Source organism: Strix aluco, chromosome 5 (assembly GCF_031877795.1).
Source record: "Strix aluco isolate bStrAlu1 chromosome 5, bStrAlu1.hap1, whole genome shotgun sequence".
Lineage (NCBI taxonomy): Eukaryota > Metazoa > Chordata > Aves > Strigiformes > Strigidae > Strix > Strix aluco.
In genome coordinates, this window is record NC_133935.1 from 5,098,804 (window position 1) to 5,119,372 (window position 20,569).

Below are 20,569 nucleotides of genomic sequence, written 5' to 3' on the forward strand. Positions count from 1 at the left end.
CTTCAGGGATCAAGAGTCTACAATGTCTGTGGGCAGCTTGTTCCAATATCTGGTCAGAATTTTCATTATTCTGACTTCTGACCTATGGATCTTGTCCTAATTCCTGTGCAACTCTGAGAACAGCATGGCTCTGTCTTTTAGAGGACTGTGCCCAATTTTGTGGTCAATGGTACAATGAGACTACTTTAAATCTGAGAGTTAGTTTTTAACTTACTGTGGTCACTTTTGCTCAGGCATTTGCAGGGCTGTTAGTGTCTGATCTTTGTGACCTAGCTAGCGAATGGCAAATCACACTTTTCTGACCTTTTTTTTTTTTTTTGTGGAATACAAACTAATTTCCAGGGCTTCTGATTATCATTAATCTGAATCGGGGTTACAGAGATTGTTGATCTGGACTTGATTATAGGTATATTGTATTGCCTAGCTGTGCATAACAGAAATGTTTAATTAAAGTTACTTTCCGAGGGTTTTTTGGGGGTGGATGGGGAGAAGGCTTTGTGAGGCAAGAGGTTTCTTCCTTCAGAAAGCACATCATGTTTGAATTGTATCAGCCTTGTCAGACTTCTCACAGCAGTTTATGTACATTTTGCAGAAGTGTGTGGCTTTTGAAGTAAAAAGATATTTGTGATAGAGAAAGCTTATAGAGGGACATTAGAGAAATTTAAAAATTAGTTAACTGTGTGATTCTTTATTTTTATAATAAAACAAAAACTATTCTTTCCATGTTCTGGTCACAAAAAAAAAACTAATGATGGTGAAGACTGAAGACCTGGGAAGGACTTTCTATAAAATTTGGAGTTACTGAAGTTGTTAGAATTAAGTCTTGAGAAAGTGTCTGTAGATTCTGGAGACAAGTAAGCTGAATAGTATCATAATATGATACTTCTGCTGAAGTTGATAAGGTTTTATTTGAACTCATCTTTGAATATCTAGAATGAAAAAGTTGGTGTTTTCTAAGTGGAAAATTCTTAAAGTTGTGAGAAACTGACAAAGACTCATGGACAAAAATGTAAAAAAGCTCCTCAGTCAAGAATTACTTGTGTTACTATAATTACTCATGTGAATAGGTGACCCTCTGGAATGAAATCCATGTTTGTTTTGTTAGAGATTTTTTTCTTCCCCCCCCCCCCCCCCCCCGGCCATAGATAGATCTCAGTGACTGAGACATTTGGAAGCCAAAGTATACAGACCTTTTCTCTCTTCAGCCTTTTAATTGAAAATATGTGCTAAAAGTACCACTGAGATACTTGGAAAGTCTTTTCTTCTGAATGATGCTATCCTCTTGAGTACTTACGGTTACACATGGAATCCCCATGTGGTCCATGGGTTGTGGTCTGGTATGGAGACAAAAATGGTACATGCATGTGGTAGATCTCTACCTCAGGAAATACTCTGAAGTCAACCTCGGCAATTATTGCTGAATCACAAGCAGAGTAGTATTTTAGACCATTGGCCTAGGGTTCACACCTTTTTATTGATCTAGGAGAAAGCACGTCTCTCACAGTTTATCTTCATTCTTTCCTATACATAAATGCACACCATGTCTTTGGTGATCTTACATATGTGTAGAGCTCAAGCACAATGAGTGAAAGGCAGTTTATATCTAATATTGCAACTTTTTTCCCCACTAGTCATTTCTTTTGCTCACAGTCTATATCCTTTTTCTTCTTTGTCACTCACAGAATACCATTCTAAATTACTTCAGTGCACCATACCTTTTACAAATACATTTCTTAATAGCTTTTTCAGAGATCTGATGTTACAGAACATGGTTTAGGAGTTTTCTGATGTCAGTTTTTTCTAGGACATATCTGAGGAATTGCCAGTTCTTGAATGCATTTTCCACACAAGGCTGTGGTGGTTTTTTTTCTCTCCTGCGTCTTAGGTGAATTTGAAAACAAGTACCTGCCTTCTCTGCAGGAGGTATCAGAGCTCCTTTTCTTGTGGGTAGTAATGGAACTCTCGCTTTCTTTTTTGTGAAGCTGTATCTCATCGAGGGAAATGGACTTGGAATTTGCAGTTCATAGCTTTTTCCTGCTTTAAGCTCTGTTTAAAAGAAGCCAAGTGTGTATGTTGAAGAAGAGGACCCACAAGTCCTAAAACAAAATTTTTTTGTGGAATTGGTTTTGCAGATTATCTTAATACCTATTTTTGTAGAATTTCAGAGATTTTTGGCCATATGAGCTCAGTACCTTTCAGATGAGAGTATGATTTGTAAAGAATATTGTAATTTCTTTAATGAGGACTATGTCCAGCTAAAGAAGTTTTGTTTGTGATTTTATGAAGTTGTTAAATTTTGTCACCCTTATGATGTTTACAAAAAGTATATTTATTGTTGTTTATATGCTGTGCTTCGTTTTTCTTCTAAAAATGCTTTTTTAAATAAAAGTGGGAAAGTCAGAGAAGTCTTGCAGATTGCATAAGATATTCTTGTTATTAAACTGATACAAATGCTAGTTTGGACATAAGTTTTTATACCTACAGGGATTTAGATGCTCTACTTCAAAAAAAAAAAAAAAGCTTTCTTTTCCTAATGTAGCATGACATCAAAGTTTGCACGTCTTTATATAGAGATGGGGATGCTCTATGCATTTGGCACAGTTCATTGGTTTGACTAATATTAAATGCTACTTTCCAAAGTAGTTAATTTTCTCCTTTTTCTTAGAAGTTTGAATCTGTGTCTGCCTTGCATTGTGGTTAAAAATGACTTAAAACTCCAAAACAACCCAAACCAAAAATTGAGAACCATAAAAGCCTCTACCTTTCTAAAAGTAGAAGACTTAATTGAATTTCCCAGTTTATTTAGGCATTTCATTCTCTGAAATCAACCACTTTTATTTCTATTTCTTCTGAAAAGGTCTTCCTAATGTTTACCTTTGGTTCTATCCAGAAGTCTTGTAGATATCTCATTAATGAATCTTGGATAAGCTATAATTTTTTAATGAGCACTCAAAGTAGCATATTTCTTAATAGTTGAAGAATTTCAAGTATCGCTGAAGAAATAATTAGGATAATTTCCTCTTATATAACTAATTTATTATATTTTTGGCACAAACCCGTAATTTCTTATGGAAGTCTTGTGTTAGTTTTGTTACTTCCAAGATATTTTTTTTAAAAATTGTGTTTATTGTAATTACTAATGCAGTCTAATTTTCAAAATTCAGACAGTCCTAATTTCCCTCTCATGTCCTCATGGTCTTGTGATGTTAGCCCATGCTCAGTTGTATACTTTCCTGATTAGATACAGATGGTAAATACTGAAAATTTAATGCAGAATTTAGGAGCTGTTAAGAGCTTTCATGTTAAAACCAATACAGAATATTCTTTTTTTCTGCAACAAGACTGTGAACTCTCTTCATTAAATAACAAACCACTAAGTGAATGTTAACCACATGGATCATGCTATCTTTGTAGGAAATTTTTCCATTCATCTATTCAATTTTACTGTATAGTCAGCTGCTTTAATAAGGAAAAAAAAAGTTTGCAGAAGCTTTTCATTGCAAACAAGATATTGCTATGAGGCAAATTACAGAATTGGAAGTTACAAAAATAAAACACTAAAAGAATTGAATTCTCCATGGATTTGAAGGATTGAGAATTACTGCATCATATTGTTTCATTCTTTTTGAAGAAAAAAATGAAAAATCACCTACATTTCAGTTTCTCATTACAGCTACCATTTCTAGAAATTGATACCTGACAGATATGCTGGAAGAATTTAGCCTTACTGTTAGGAAGGAAAGTTAGAATTCCTCAATCTCAAAAAAAAAAAAAAAATCTGCCAGCAGATATTGTTTAATTTTTGCTTTGACAGTGGTCTTCAGTAATGCTTATATTGTTTTTCATGCCACTGAATTCTTGGCTATAATAAAGGAAAAGGATTCCTCTGTTTATGGTCAAAGTATTATTAAACATGTTACTTTTAGTGCTGAGATCTCAAGCAGGAGTGAAGTGAGAAATATAAATTTTATTTTTTTTAGAAAATTTTACAGATGCTCTAAATTAATATTAGTTTCTATTATGCTGTACATTCATATTCTGGTCTTTCTTGGGCTATGTATCCTTTGGGATATGTGTATTCTGTAATCAAAAGTTTCTAATTAATGACTTAGCTACTGTAAGTTGTTAAGATGCCACATGCTTATCCTGCAGCTGGAATTGGTGTAGATCAGGAGAAAAGTCTGTACCAGCTGGGTAAAAAGAAGAAAGTTTGTTCCTGTTTTAAAATTGCTAAGTAGTGCTTGGAGTTTTTACAGAAGAGCCATGAGGAAAAGAGCATGTGAGCTGGTTAGAAGTTTGTGATACAGAAATGTATCATCTATTCTGCCCTTTATCACAAAGGCATTGCCAGGATATGTGCTTTCTAAATGGCTACTATTTTATTTTATTTTATTTTATTTTATTTTATTTTATTTTATTTTATTTTATTTTATTTTATTTTATTTTATTTTATTTTATTTTATTTTATTTTATTTTATTTTATTCTATTCTATTTTATTTTATTTTATTTTAATTTTTTGTTGTGTTTTTTTTTTTTTTTTTTTTTTTTTTTTTATAAATCTTGTACTTATTTTGGATAGGCTTTTTGGAGCCTGCAGTTTCGGCCAAAGATTTATTCTTCAAATAATGCGGTCTGTGTTATGTCCAGTAAAGAAACAGCTAATAAGCCTGTCCTAGATTGAACACATTGAATGAGTCATTTAGTAAGCAAGTAAAACCGATACGTTGTCATAGGTAGGGGTTAACCACTGACAGTGTTTGCCAGAAATACAAATGCAGCAGCCCCACCCTCAGCCAGCTCCACACATACTGTTCTGACAAAACAAACAGCAATATGCTCTGTAAGTTGTTCCTTTAAAATGTACAAAATTCAGCAAGTAAGTTAACTAATTACTCAGAATTACAGGCCAGGTAATTTATCATCCAGTTGAATGTACCTGGCAGAACTAGTTGTCTTTATTACTGAGGCAAATTTATATTTGTTTTATCAAGTAATAGATCAGGATTTGATTAATTGGAATTCTGACTAACCAGAGGTAGATTTTTAAGTGAATGAAGAATCCTTCTTAATTCCTTGATTGGTCTCTCTACCACTTTTGCCTTTTGGATATGAAGAATACCGGGATTTCTGGTGGGTTTACAACATTCCTTTTCCTCCTGACAGTTGGAGTGGGGAAGAGGGGCTTTTTTTCCCAGCTTACATTTTTCTGTCTTACTCCTTGTGAATGGCTCCTGCTCTTCCTCCTGTATATAAACCCATGATTTTGGTATGTCTGTTAGGTAAGTGCATTTCACAAAGTTCTCACGACCTGTGTTAAGCTGACGGTCAGGCTTTGGTGACTGCGTTTTATGTCGGAAAGCTTGTAAGCATCTCGGATATGCACAGCTGTCTGTGTGTGTGTTTGAATATATTCATCATGCGTTGTTATCGGTCACAGAGAAGGAAGTCTTGAGCAACCTGACCTGAATGCAGTGTTGACCCTGCTTTGAGCAGGAGCTTGGATTGTATGGTCTGAATTCTGGCCTAAATTACAGTATGATTTGCTGAACACAAACGTCTTGATAAAATTTACTGAAAATGCAGTGGCTTACATGTGATCCATGAAAAGTTTCCTACTTTTTGCAGGAGTGTGACTGGAGAACTTCTTAAGCCTTTTAGGACACGACTGTCTTGAGAATTGTAATGTTTTGGAAATGGCCTGGGCTGGATGACCTACTGTGTCTTTTCCAACCATAATTTCTATGAATCTGTAATTTTGAGGTTGACTTCTTGTTGCCCAATTTTACAGTTACTTAATTCCAGTATCAGGCATATTTTAGGAGACCACATTTAGTCATGGTAAGACTGTGTGGGTTGTTTCTTTTTTTTTGTGTTATTTTTTAAATCCTTCTGCAGATTGTCAGCACTTAATGTATTCTTTCCTATTCCGGTGCCACAAATAATGTTTCTAGTCTGTGAGGAAAGAAAAGTCTGATTACCCATTTTGGAATAGATTGGTTAAAAAATGCAGCTCCCAAAATTGTTACAGTTCTGTGTGAGGGATTAGGCTAGTTCTGCTGTTTATTTATACCAGAAATGCATTTCCATCACCAGAATAAGGGGTGGAATTGGGAAATTGTGTATTTAGTCATATTTTCAACATTGTTATCAGTTAAGTTTATAATGAATTATTCAAAGGTTTTTTAGAGCAAGATGCATGTGTACTTTTGAGGGCTATGAAAGACTCCTAGCTATTAATTAATTTTTTTCTAAACAGTTCTTAAAACATTGGGGCGGCCCTGTTCCCTGCTCCTTGCAGAAAGCATGCTTTTTTTTTTGTGTGTGGGTGCAAGAAGAAACATCTTTTTGGAAAGAGATCTCCTAATAAGAGCTCTTGCACTAACACTCTCTGAAAAGAACCCCTCAGCCTTTGAGTTTTTGAAGTGCCCCATGTCAGCATCCCTCTAGGAATGAATCCATGCTTTCTATCCTAATTTGCTTCCTGCTTGCTTGTTACATGTTAAGTTTGCCAGTTTCATTTTCTATTTTTATTATTTTTTTCCTACAGCAAACAAAGCATGTAAACAAATCAGGATTTCTTTTTGATGGACTAAAAGCTTTGTCTTTGAAAACAGAGGTGCATGTACTTGTATGAATATATATTTTTCATAGACAAATAGCAAACAGTCCTTCCTAGCTGGTTGAGAATCACTTAGCCTAGAATTCCTGTGGGATCTCTGAAGAACTGGAAATTGGAGGATTAGCAGTTAGGCATGAAAACACTGTTGATACTACTGAGACTTGCTTGGAGTCTGTTTCTCTTTTATTCCATTTAAATGATGTGTGGAATAATTCATAGATTAATCATGCAGTTACAGCCATGAAAAGTCTGTGTTAAAACTTGTGGAGTAAGGTAATCTTAGGTCAAAATAGTCTTGTGATCATTACCAGGCTGATGAAAAGTGTATATGAAATGTAATAACAAAGATGGTGGATTCAATAACAGGTTGCTCTTCACTTTTTTTCTTCTGCCCTTCATCCTTTATCAGAAGTTTCTTCTGTTCTATGTATACATAGGTTCTTAGAAATTTTCTTGTAGGGGTTTGTGTTGCCTTCCTGGAAATCCTTGCTAGTATTTAACACAGGTTTTGCCTACAGAGGCTTCTGTCCTTTACTGCCTTATGTCAGTGCTGCATTTGAGGATAAATGAAAGTAGTTAATCACTTCTTAGAACATTATTTTTCATATTTTATAGATAATTTTGTTTGCCTTTTAAAGTTGTTTTTAAAAAACCCTTTCCATTTTAGTGTGCCTTTCCAAAATTGCTTTAATTCCTGTTACACTCCTCTGAACTCGTTCTGGTTTGTGTTTTTAAAACACAGTGCTGAATATGGAATGTACTTTCTCCGGTTGAGACATAACCAGTTCCTTGATGATGAGAATAATGTCTCTTACTCTTCAGGGAGGAAATCTGCTGTGGGCCTTTGAAGTAACTTTGGGTCGAGCCTGTAGGACCTGTTGATGTGATACACAGTGTAAAGATAAAATACCTATTTGCCTTTCTAAAGCCTCACTTTCTCCAGCTGATGCCTCCGATTGCTGCTTGAGTGCTGCGTGTTGCAGTACCTATATAAATCGCCAGTCTGTTTTGGATGACGTTTAATAGTAGGTAGCGTGAAGACAGAATCACAGAATCGTCTAGGTTGGAAAAGACCTTGAAGATCATCCGGTCCAACCATTGACCTAACACTGACAGTTCCCAACTACACCATATCCCTAAGCGCTAAGTCAACCTTACTCTTCAACCCCTCCAGGGATGGGGACTCCACCACCTCCCTGGGCAGCCCATTCCAACGCCTAACAACCCCTTCTGTAAAGAAATGCTTCCTAATATCCAGTCTAAACCTTCCCTGGTGCAATTTGAGGCCATTCCCTCTTGTCCTATCGCTTGTTACTTGGTTAAAGAGGCTCATCCCCAGCTCTCTGCAGCCTCCTTTCAGGTAGCTGTAGAGGGCGATGAGGTCTCCCCTCAGCCTCATTCTCAGTTGACATTCTCAGTTTGCACATTGCTGTCTGCTGCAGCAGTGGGGTTCTACCTGTACAACTTCCATTGCTACCATTTGTGCGTGCGTTATTTTTTTGAGTGATATATTAAAGCTCTGAATGTTAATGGAATGAGTGTTTGACCGATTAAGGTTAAAATGGATGAGAAAAATACCCAACTACCTTCTTTCTCTCTTAAAAAAACCCAAAACAGCACAAAACCCAACCAACACAAACCCAACAAAGCCCCTTGCAGTCCCTAGAAAGATACCTAGTTCTTACACCACATGTGAATATTGGACACTACTCTTCTTTAACCAAATCTGTCTGCTTATACTGTGATAGTGGTGATTTAAACTAAATTCATCAATAAGAACTTGGGAATTAATTTGTTAAACTTTGGAAGATGTGTGTCTGAATTGAAGTATTTCTTGGTAGTGATTTTCAGCGGTGGATATAAACTGAAAGTGTCCCCTTCTGACATGCTGATATTTTAATTTGGAGATTTCCTCCAAACCCTTTGAATTCTTCTGTTTCTGAGCATGTGCTTTCACAGTAATAAAAGTTTCTCCAGTCTATAGTCTCTTTTAACTGAAGTCAATTAACTTTACAAACATTTTGACATTCTATAAAGACCCTGAAGGTTTTTTGGATCATCCTTCATTCGTGTATCAGAATGATTTATTTTTTTTAAAAAAATACATATAATACCCTTCTTTGAACAGCCATGTATATCTTGAGTTTCTTTCATTAGCTGAGTAACTTATCCTGCATTTTTGTAAAGGGAACTGCAGTTTAACTATAAATATATCAAAATGCCACAGAATTCAGGGCTACAACTCAAAAATGCTGATCAGTTTGTAAAATCTAAATCAGCCCCTCCATGAAACCTAGGGAAGGACCTCTGTGGTAGCAGAAAAATTTCCAGAAATTCACCACAGTCTTTTTCTGAGTTGCAGTTTGTGCTGATGTTGCCAGACAGCTAAGAAGAGATGGGAAAAGCAGGAAATCTTTTTGGATTTAATCACAGTGCTGATTTGGAAAAGCAATTTAACAATGGAAAATATTTTTATATTTTAAATCATAAACACAAAACTACAAAGTACATGGTAGATCGTGATTGCATTAAATTGGATCATCTTCATTGCCTCTTTACTAATGAAAGTCTTCATTTTGGAATCTGATGGTCAGAAATCCTGGTGTTTTGTTGTGGTTTTTGCTTTTTGTTAAATATATATCCAGACTGGGTTATTTGCTGTTTTCAGTACCATTTGTTGAGGTACTGGGGACTTGACTGCTCTGCTTGAGAGCAACAGATAAAGCCTTTAAAGTACCATCTTCCTGTTTTCCTATCTTGGAAAGCTTTTTCTACAGTCTTCCAAAAGCTGTTTGACAGTTTTGATGGGCAGTGCTTATCTTTTCCCTTGAAGATATTCAAATTCCATCATTGAATACCCAATTTTTTCATTTATCTTAATCAATAAAAAAGTGCATTTTAAGAGAGATCTTGCAGTTCTGGTTCTTGCATCCTCTATGTGAAAAAGTTCTTATTTAGGTCCCTTCATCTTTTGATGAACTTGTAAATTAGGAAGACTTCAGGTAATCTGTGGAGATGAAATGAAGATGGATGAAAGACTGAATACTCATTTCTAAATGAAGAGGTGATGAGGTTATGAAGAGCACATAGATGAGTCAGGTAGCAGTTGTATCCAAGTGAGGGTCTCTACTCATCTGTCATGTAACTGAAGTACAAATACATGAGTCATTTTGTCTTTTGACTCCTAGTTGATCATAAAATCAGCACCTTTCTCTTATGAGTCTGGCCAATAAAATATACCTGTTTTCCTGCAGTGTAGAGCATTGTCTTACTTCATACTTCTGGGCTTTTAGAGTTTGAACACAGTGAATTGTTCTACCTGAGTCTGTCCTTTAAAACTAACACCATACCTTTGGTTTTACAAAGTTTTAGTTGCTGTTTTATCAGTAAAGGGGATATAACAATTTAGTGGTTTTGTTTTTTAAATTGAGATTTCTGCTATATTCTAGGACCAGTTGAAAGATGGATGACGATGACTTTGGAGGATTTGAGGTATGTTATTTGGATGACTTAATTTTGAAATTTAATTATTTTCAACTATTTTTACAGGAAACTATATAATTTTGTAAAATATGTAACTGATTTTCTTCACGTTTCTAGGCAGCAGAGAGTTATGAGTTTGGAAACGGTGAAAAGCAGACTACATCCCCTGCTATTGCTTGGGCAGCTTTTCCTACAGGTATTGATAAAATCACTATACAAATTCTTAATAATGTATTACTGTCCTTCTATATTCACTGTAAATATTAGTACACAGAAAAGTGTATATACTATACCCAATAAAAGAGCAGGCAGCAGTGAAAACGTAGCATAAGAATGTTCCTGAGTAATTATTTTAGGAAGCTGCGCTTCTCAAAGATAAACTTCCTTGAGGAATGAAAGAGAAGTACAGTTCATCCAGTTCAAAGGCTGATTGGCATCTCATGGGAGGAAGAAACGGAACTTCTTCACTGAAAGGATGTTCTTACTTTTGAGTATGGAAGGTCTCTTGCAAACGATGGGAATACCTACAAAAAGTAAACTTAAAAATAGGGCTTGAACATGTTCCTTCCTCCATTAAACTTCTTTGACTATAATAAAGTCTTCTAGTTGCTTTGCGGGAAGGAGGGGTATGATTTTTTTTTTTTTACTTAAGCAGTTTTTAAAGTTAGAAAACATATTTCGTATCCTTTATCTCAAGCAGAAGCTGAAACATTATGGAGCTACTTTTATTAATTTATACAAATGCCTGCTGCCTGTCTGGATTTTAAGAAATTACTAAAAGCTCATTGGTAATGGATAAATATACATTATCAGTAGAACTAAAAGATTAAGGAGGTGTTATGATTGGCAGTTGATTTTGTTGTGGGAATTTAGTCTAGATTTCACTGCTTTCACAAAAAGAAACATCACTTTAGCAGCATTAAGAAAAAAAACCAACCCACATTTTATTCTTTACTCAGGAGCTAAAGATTTCTGCCTGTTATACTATTATGCTGAATAAGATCTGCAGACTACAGTTTTAAAAATAAGACCGGGATTTGTCTCAATGTGAGCTCTCCATATATCTTGTTCAAATGTTTTTATTTATTTCCAGCACTACTGGCTTTCATTCGTTATAGAATAACTCAGTTGTTGTTTAACCTGGCAGGCAGTTAAACACCACGCAGCTGTTCACTCACTCCCCCGCAGTGGGATGGGGGGGTGAATCGGAAAAAAGGTAAAACTCGTGGGTTGAGATAAAGACAGTTTAATAGGAGAGAAAGGGAAGGGAAGATAATAACAATGATAAAAGAAGATACAAAACAAGTGATGCGCGATGCAGTTGCTCACCACCCTCTGACCCAAGCCCAGCCAGTCCCTGAGCTGTGGACCGCCACCCCCCAGCCAACTCCCCCCCAGTTTTATTGTTGGGCACGATGTCATATGGTCTGGGGTATCCCCTTGGACAGGTCAGGTGATCCGTCCTGGTTGTGTCCCCTCCCAGCTTCTTGTGCACCCCCAGCCTCCTCGCTGGCAGTTTGAGAAGCTGAAAAGTCCTTGACTTAGTATAAGTTGCTCAGCAACAGCTAAACCATCAGTGTGTTATCAAGATTATTCTCATCCTAAATCCAAAACACAGCACTGTGCCAGCTACTAGGAAGAAAATTAACGCTATCCCAGATGAAACCAGGACAATTCATCATTGAAATAAAAAAACCACAAATAGCAAGGAAACTATATTTTTGCAAATAACTTTATTATTAATCTTGTCATTCTGTTACTCAAAAATAGTCCTCGAATTCATTAGCATATTGGAATGTGTTTAACTAAATCCAATATAACTGTGTGGTGCCTATCTCATGAAGTCTAATTTAAACCTAGTAAAGTGTGTAGAATTTAAATGATTTGTAAGTAACATGAAAGTTTTTTGTATGATTTGTAAGTGACAGAAGTCTTAGGGTAGGTTATACCAAGGTATTTTAAGTATTTCAAAATTAAAAGAAAACCCCTTGCATACAGAACATTTTACTGCTGTAAAATCTTTAGGTGACTTTTTCATGCAAATATTGCTGTGAATAAATTAACTTATTGCAAGAGGCAAGATTTTAATAGGATTGATCAAAATGCTTGTTAGGCATTGACTTGTAAGTTACTGTTTTTAGTAAGAGAAATAACTGAATTTTCTGCCCAATGTTATTTATATAAAAGTTGTTCTTGTCTTACCCTAGAAATTTGTCATTCAGTAAGGTTTGCTGAAAAATGTCAGAAATTCAAATGTATTATGGTGCCATTGAGATAAATTTGCTAAAATTGGAGTGTGGTAATGTTATATACCCCCAAGATTTGGTGAACTTTATGGAGCAGTACATTACTCATTTCATGAATTTCCTTCATATCTGATGTTTATAAGATATAAAGTTATAAAGCAAAACACTGAAACGTGTTGCAGTGTTTCTCAGCATGCAGGAAGAAATCGGGAATTATTTCTAAGGCCCTAGTGTTGATTACAGTGAGCAATTTTGCTCTTGAAATTTGTCTTGGGCTTCTTACTGAACGTTATGAATGTTGCTTTCACTTTTTCAATAGACTTACAGGATGATAAAATGTTTAGTGGTATGTGCAAGTAGCCTTTTCTATGCAGTACTTCAAATCAGAAAATGTTTATTAGTTGTTGTTGCTGGTTCAGAAAGGGAGAAAAATAAGAATTTGTACAGCAGAAATATACCATTCTTTCCTCTTCCACCAGGACGATTACCAGAGAGCATGCACCTTTTTCTGTTAGGCTTCTCTAGAAGTGTCACCTAATAGGAAGACACTGGTTTTATTCTAAATGGTAAAAGTGAGAACAAATTTATTTATTTTTTCTCTCTCATGGGTTCTAATTCAAACTTGACACCGTCATACTGGGTGCTGTATAAACATGGAAGTAAGAGGTAGGGCTGGTCTGAAGACCTTAGCTCTGTGAGAAAGTGTGCATTGTGAATATGAAGGAATGAGCAAGTAGTGAAAGCAAAATAATATGCATTTGTGCAGTCGTGTTACTTAGATGTCTTTGCTACTACTGTTAGCAAAGTCCAAAGAACCGCCTGTTGTATTGGGTCTGTTCCTTCTGATTGTTTAACTGAGGTAGAAAGAATGAAACTTAGTGTCACTATATATGTGATGGATTTCCTTTCTTCTTTCCAGCCTTAACATGAGGAAGTACTAGAAAGAATCGCTACTGCATGCTCAATGTCTGGGCTTTGAAGAGATACGAGGGAACTACTCACAACATCAGTGTTTTCTTAGCTTGGATTTAATAAATGTATTCGTAAAGTCGAAAAAGAGGAAAATTTATTTAAAAAAAAAAACAAACCCAAACCAACAAAATACTTTGGAAATAAAAAGTCACTCTTTGGAAAGATTAGATCTTTCTATGAACTACTAAGTCGTATGTTTAAGCCTCAGACTTAAATATGGTTCTGAACTGAAAACAAAAATTTACGTTTTTAAGAACCCTAAAATAAATTATGGAAAGTTCTAGTGCCTTGTCACTAGTTTGCCTGGTTCCCAGAAGAGGTTCAAAGAGGTTGACTGTATTAATTATTATGGCTGGCCAGAAAACTCATGATATGTTCTTGGTTTGTCATTGTAAGACACTTTTCAGGGGGTTTTGCTCTTTGGATTCATAAACAAACTTTTTTGAGGAAAAAAAAGTGACAGTTATGCTGTGCTCAAATAATTTCCTTTATTGAACATTCATATTAATATTAAAACGGATTTTTTTAATTCAGTGGCCAATTCTAACTGTGAATGTGGTGTTATTGACCTCAGAGATCTTAGTGGGGGTAAATTGATTTAAGAAAGTAACTCAGGTATTTTAGATTCTAGAATGGTCCTTGCAACTGATAAGCAAGATACTTCAGTGAAAGAAATAATTATTTGTACATCAGTTTTGCTTTGTTTGTTCTTTAGAAGGTTAGCAGTAGAAACACGTTGCTATGCAACTTAATAAAAATAAGTTTTTAAGAGTGATGTCAGTTTGCAATTCAGTAAGTGTGTACTGGAATGTCGAAGTGCTTACTTTTTTATTTATTTATTTATTTTCTCCTGAAGTAGAGATGTACAAACTGTCAGTTTTCTTGCACTTTTATAGGTGTCAGGTTGTGTGCCTTTATGCTTGTAAGGAGGATCTTGAAATTTAGCACAGTGCTTGCATGTCAACAGATTCTGGTGTTCTCTCTGCTTTTCTAAGGTCATGAATAATATGTCTGTTGCTTATAGAGAATAGTAGGAACAGGATCTGGTTTTCTACATGCGGTGTCAGTGTTTCATTTTGGCAGGAATATATCTCTGGCTATCAAAAGGAGCTCATGTAGTGGAGCAGATGGATAAACCAAGCAGATGTTCACCAAGGGAGGACTGTTTTGGCTCAGATGAAGCCTCATGAATCTATATCTGTTGTGGATTGTTCTAAGTAAAAAACAAAAGTTGTTTAAAGAGAAAAAAAAAGACAAACAGGGTGAGAGATGCTTTATCAGTGAAATTAAGACAGAATTTCCATCTGGGAATGGGTTGGAAGTGCTGTCTAAGCAGGCGTTTCTGATTCAAGCTATGCAGATTCAGAATAATGTTTTTTACAAGTGTTAGGTGAAACCAGATTCATGGTAGTGTAAACTGTGGATGAGGTGGAGCGTGGTGGGGTTTTTGGTAGCAGGGGAGGGGGCTACAGCAGTGATCCCTGTGAGAAGCTTCTCAAAAGCTTCCCCAGCTCCAAGTTGGACCCACCTTTGCACCACGGCCGGGCTAATTAGAGGCAGTGGCTGTGCCTCTGCAATAATGTATTTAAGAAGGGGAACCTGAGAGAAGGTTGGGACTTGTGAGGATGAAGTATGAGGAGGACACCTCTGTGAACGCTGAGGTCAGTGAAAGGAAGGAGGAGGAAGGGGGAAGGCTCTCTGGAGCAGAGACCTCCCCTGTATCTCCTAGTGAGACAGCAGGGCCACCCCGCCACCACCCATGGAGGTCACTGGAGGAGCAGAGATCTGCCTGCAGCCTGGGGAGGACCCTGGGACTCTGTGGGAAGAAGAAGGTCCTGGTGTTGTAGTTCAGCACTGGGAGGACTGTGACATGCAGGGGTGACCCATGAGGAGAAGCATGGGAACGGCTGCAGCCTGGGAGAAGAACTCAGGATGGAGAAAGTTTGTGGAGGACTGTCTCCTGTGAGAGGGAAGCCATGTGGAGCAGGGGAAAAATGTGGAGGAGTGTTTCCCCCCTCTTGGAGGAAGGAGTGGCAGGCTGACCGAAAACCCCCTATTCCCTGCCCCTTGTGACACTGGTAGGAGGAGGTAGAAATATCAGGAACAAAACTGAGCCTGGGAAGAAAGGAGGTTGAGGGGAAGGTGTTTTTAAGATATGGTAACACTTCTTACTGTCCCACTCTGTTAAGTGTTGGTTTTGTTAATGTTTGAATTAAAGGTAGGTTCTTTTTCTTCTCCAAGAAGTCTGTCTTTTGTCCATGACCATAATGGGTGAGCCACCCCTCCCTGTCCTTATCTCGATTCCTGAACCTTTTGATTCATTTTTTCTCCTTCCCAGTGCTGGTCGGGAAGGGGTGAGTGAATGACTGCGTGGTGCTCAGTTGCCCTCTGGGCTCAAAGCATGACATGTATTTTTTTTCAGCTCCATTTTGTGAGGAAATGAGGCTTATGCTACTGCTTTCAGTCCCTGTTCTCCCATTATAGATTTTGAATATGTTGCTTAGTTTTAGTGAAATCATTTATAGTCTCAGTTAATTGTACTTCTCCTTTTTTTATTCAGGAAATAAGTAATGATAGACCTTGACTTGGTGCTCCACCAGAGACAAGGAAGGTTGAATCCAGTCGCTGTAGATTCTATGGAAGCTATCTGGTGTGGAAACTTGTTTGAAAATTTAGAAAAGCTATAGCCTATAGCTACTATCTAGGACCATGGGAGATGACAGACTAAGGGAACAAGTCAGAACTAAGGGAACAAGAACACAACTGTATGGAAGCCAGCACTAAAGTATAAACACCTTAATTTCACTGTTTTACATGACCTAGGTGACCTCCATTTATTTAATACAAATATCATCAGTTTAGTCCCTGAACGGCAGAGCTGTTCAGATTCTCAAAAGCTGAATTCAGCTTTTAGGGTGAGCTTGAGTAGCTTCTTTGTGTCCATCAGTTGTATTGACTAAGTTTCTGCTGACTGTAGCCATGTAAGTTTACATGTCTTAATGTGGAGCCATGTCACATTCCCAAGTTTCATTGGTTTGGCTGCTGACAGGGTAACACGTTAATTTTCTTCTATCCTTTGGCCACCTGCATTAAAGAAATTGTTAGTTTTTATACATGGTGTCCGGTCTGCATTGATCCAAGATTATTTTTCTTACTAATTTTTGACTGAAACATTATTTCTGTACTTCCTGGAGCAAAGGTGTGTCAGAGGAGCTCTATTTCTTTGTTTATTAAGTTCTTTTGGGAATCTTCTCAATGCTTTGTGTCATGTCAATATGCTTACCTTCTGTAAGAAGATCTGGAGGTAGCATATATGATTTTGAAGCTCTTGATTCACCCTTTGGATTAATTTGGCCAAGTTTTATGTTTGGTCTGATAGCGAGAACTCTCAATGCCTGCTTGAATAACAGAACATCCTCCAGATTTTTCTCCTTGTTCTAATATTCTTTCATTAACAATGCAGGTAGACTGTATGTGCGCAAAACCTGTTTTTTCATGTTTCAGCTAAGAATTCAGTATTTCTGATGGTCTTGTTTGCAGTGTTGGTTCTGTCAACACTGTATTTTGAAGCCTATACAGCATGAGATGGGGTAATCTGTATTAGTGTGCAGGCATGTAAGCAGACATGGTTGATTTCAGTTGTTTCTTTTCATAATAAATTTCGGTTTTCTGCAGAATACTAACATTTTGACTTGGGAGGGGTGGTGGAGGTATGGGAAATAGTAGTAGGGAATTTAATATATCCCGAAGGAGGTTGGAGGGAGCTGGTTTCATTCCTCGCCATGACTGGACAGGGTTCAGAGGTCTTTGTTGATAATGGTACACAGCCTCATTTAACTCTGGAATGGTCTTGGGTTTTGTTTGCTAACGTTTCCATTACATTGCTTTGAAAATGAGTCATATTTCAGATTTGACTATCTAGAATTTACATATGGTTAAGAGATTGTCCTGCTGCATGTTTATTAGATTACATACCACCTCCTCTCCCTCTTCCTTACACTTGCCAAATTGCTTTAAAAGACAGTCATATTGATTGAATATTTTGGCAGTTTTCTGGAACCAATTTCTTTTAAAAAACAAAACAAAACTGGTGGGAATGAGTTCTCAGTTTTCTCATGTTGAGTTGTCGTTGAATACTGAAAGATTTGTTTCTGAGGTTCAACTAAATGGCTGCAGTGTTTTAAACTTTTGGTAGTGTTTGTAAGTTTTACTTAAATAGGAAGTTAGGAAATAAAATTAGTTATTTCCATATGGCCTTAGATTTAAGATGTCGGTATGGTGTATATATAATTACTTACTTTCTAGAATAGTTTGGCTTTGGAAGAATAAAATGTGGGGAAGAGCTTTCTGCTATGAACTATAAGAAATTATCTTGAAAGTACATTAGAGTGGTTTTTCTTCTTATCTATATGTTGATGTACTGCTGTAAACTGGTATGTGTGGAGAAGCAGCCAAGTGTTGTTTCCTGTTGATAGGAGGGCATTCGTGCTCATTGAAGCCAACAGAGAAATTGCTGTCAACTTCAGCATTATGTAGACATTTACCTGTTGTTCCTAATTCTTAATTCCGCAGCAGATGTGGAAATGTACCTCATTCTGGTGAATTGGTGATCTGCAAATACAGTGATTAAAAGTGTGGTTTTGGAAAGGGAAAATTTGGGAAATTCGTGAAGGAGAAAAAAAAGAGAAAATTGCTAAAGAAACTACTAAAACTCCTACAGCTTTGCAGAAGCCTATGCGTGCTATCTGAGACTCTTACAATATTTATTATGGGTATATTGGGTGTCAATTGATATCTGTTAATGTATCCCTCCAGTCATTCTTTAATCAATTTACCCATTTTTAATAGTTACCCATTTACACTGAGCTAAAGGCATTGTAAGTACAGGAAATACTTTGTCTATTTTGAATTAAATTTATTAGTTGTTGCTTTTTCTTTCATGGGAAAAGATGAATATTTTTGTTTGGAACAGATTCCATTCTTCTTTCAAAAATTAAGGTTTTTTTCACTGACAATAGATTAATTTTATTGGGTGTTTGTTACTTATGTATTTTAGAATGCATTTGACATATTCTGTTATATGCTAGTTTGCTGTTTATTGGCAAAAATGAATGGGTTGATGTTTGTAAATACAGTCATTTTCAGTTTATTTTTCCCTAAGCTGCTTATTCAGCATTATGCAGGCTGTAGATCTCTGTGTTCTAGCTCTGATGCTACAGTTGACAGAAATTCCTGCCTTGTAGAATAGTTTCCTGTCTCTTACAGTTGTGCTTGAGCAACCATATGTGGGGCTGGGATTTAAACAGATCGCTGAAATTTGGACACACAAAACCAGGCTTAAACTTTCTATCCAAATGTTACTTTAAACTGAAAATGTTCAGTTATACAGTTTACAGTGTGCACAGTATAATTTAAAGGGTCATTGAATTGTATCATTGAAGACGTGGGTAGTTGAGGATGGAAATTTAGTTTTTGTTTCTTGGGGTTTTTATTTTTAACATCCGAAACCTACATGTAGGGGAACTGCGCTGCAAGTAGTTTGCAACATTCTGCAAAAGTATGTCAAAGAATTATTATATAGGCTTTTGCTCAGAGCCCTGCTGACATATAATCTCTTAATTGCTGGATATAAATAATATCGAATTAGTAAATGTTACTCATGTTTATTTTTTCAGTCGTATATTTCATATCTAATGTCTTAATTCTGAAGCTCAGTATGAAGTATACAACTCTCATGGAATGTGGATTTAACAGTTCATGTTCATCCACTTGGTTTTGTTTTCACAATTTCTGATCCCCCAGTGATTTCAGTAATTGTTTGAGCTTCATGACTAGGATAAAGATACAGAATTTTTCTTGCGTGAGCAAGACTGCAGGCTGTTACTGATCTCTGCTTCTATTAACAAACTGCATGGTTTTGTCAGTTCGTACATACAAACCTATGCTAGAATATTCTTACTATTGGGAAGTCAGGAGTTCAGAGACTATCAGATTTTTATTTTTTTTTTAAGTACAATTCTGGCAATAACTTATATCTGCACCTTATTTCAGCTGTCTTGGGTATATGACTTTTGATATACATGTAATTGGGTACATGCTGCTTTTCTTTACATTACTGCAGCTTTGATCAGCGAACAATAACCATTTTATTTGGAAGTTCATCAGGACTGTCAGACTCCTGCCTTCCATACTGAAGAAGTTTGAGGAGATATATTGCATCAGGGCAGGATACTGTGGAAGAATATTTTGTCATTATTATCAGAATATGTATCATACCAGGTGATGCAGCAGTTGAAGAGGAGAGGGTCTTTAAAATGGTGCCTGAAAAGGCAATATCCATACTGGAGGCACTTCAGGAGTTTGATTTCAGACTAGTGTTAGCCTGGTGCTGTGGACTTGAACATCCATTGGCTGTTGGGAGTCTAGTCAGGTAGTTTTATTAGAGACAAGTTTTTCTTTCACGGGTTCTGAAACTGTTCCATTATGATAACTAAGGTATGGTAAGCAGGAATGATTGAGGGGTCGTCTTCATAAGCGAATTTTGAGCTGAACTAAAGTGCTAATGCAATTTCACCTGTATATACACAAGAGGAATGAATTAAGAAAGCTTGAATTACAGACATAGCACGTGTAATTCTAGGAATGTCGAACTTCTGAATCTTTTACATTGCTGAAAGTGAAAAGGAGGTTTTGTAAAAAAGTTGTTTGAATGATACCTTGGAGAGTTGCCGCCTTTTCTTGTCTTCTGCAAGGTCATGTATTTAGTTGAATAATTTTAAACCACAGTGTTCAGAGGTGGTCACCAGTTGTTGCTCCTCATTTCCTAGGTTTTATTTTGACAACTTAAGAGGTGGGTTTTTTGTTTCTGCTTTTTCTTCTGCCTCAAAATGCTAAGCATTCATTACTATAACTGGAATCACTGAAAGCTCGATTTGATTATAGAAGGTTCCACATAAAACTGTATTCTCTGAAAAATGAAGTCTTATGTCTAATATTGGCTACCCCAAAATATTTGACTACCTTAAGCTTTAATCTCTGTGAGTCTCCATTCCTCATCTATATCCAGACTTAGTTTCTGTTTTTACTTTTGTGATAAATTATTTATATGTGAACTATGCCTATACTGGTGGTGATCATCACCAAAGGATGAATGCTAACTCCACATGGATCAGTGTCATCCTAGGTTTTTTCTTATGAGCCCACAGTTTTAGTAAGAGAAGCAGCTTGTCCACTCAGTCAGACTTGCCT

At 36.5% G+C, this 20,569-nt stretch overlaps 1 protein-coding gene across 6 annotated transcripts in view; it reads left to right on the forward strand.

The window, feature by feature from the left end:
* The window catches only part of CCDC91 (coiled-coil domain containing 91), a 152,547-nt gene that overhangs the window by 15,699 nt on the left and 116,279 nt on the right, over nucleotides 1-20,569 (forward strand). For all 6 annotated transcript variants that reach the window (XM_074825683.1, XM_074825681.1, XM_074825679.1 and 3 more), the window contains 2 exons: nucleotides 10,070-10,112; nucleotides 10,221-10,299. In XM_074825683.1, the coding sequence (XP_074681784.1) occupies nucleotides 10,083-10,112; nucleotides 10,221-10,299 (109 nt within the window). In that variant the 5' untranslated portion in view covers nucleotides 10,070-10,082. The remainder of the gene's footprint in view (nucleotides 1-10,069; nucleotides 10,113-10,220; nucleotides 10,300-20,569) is intronic.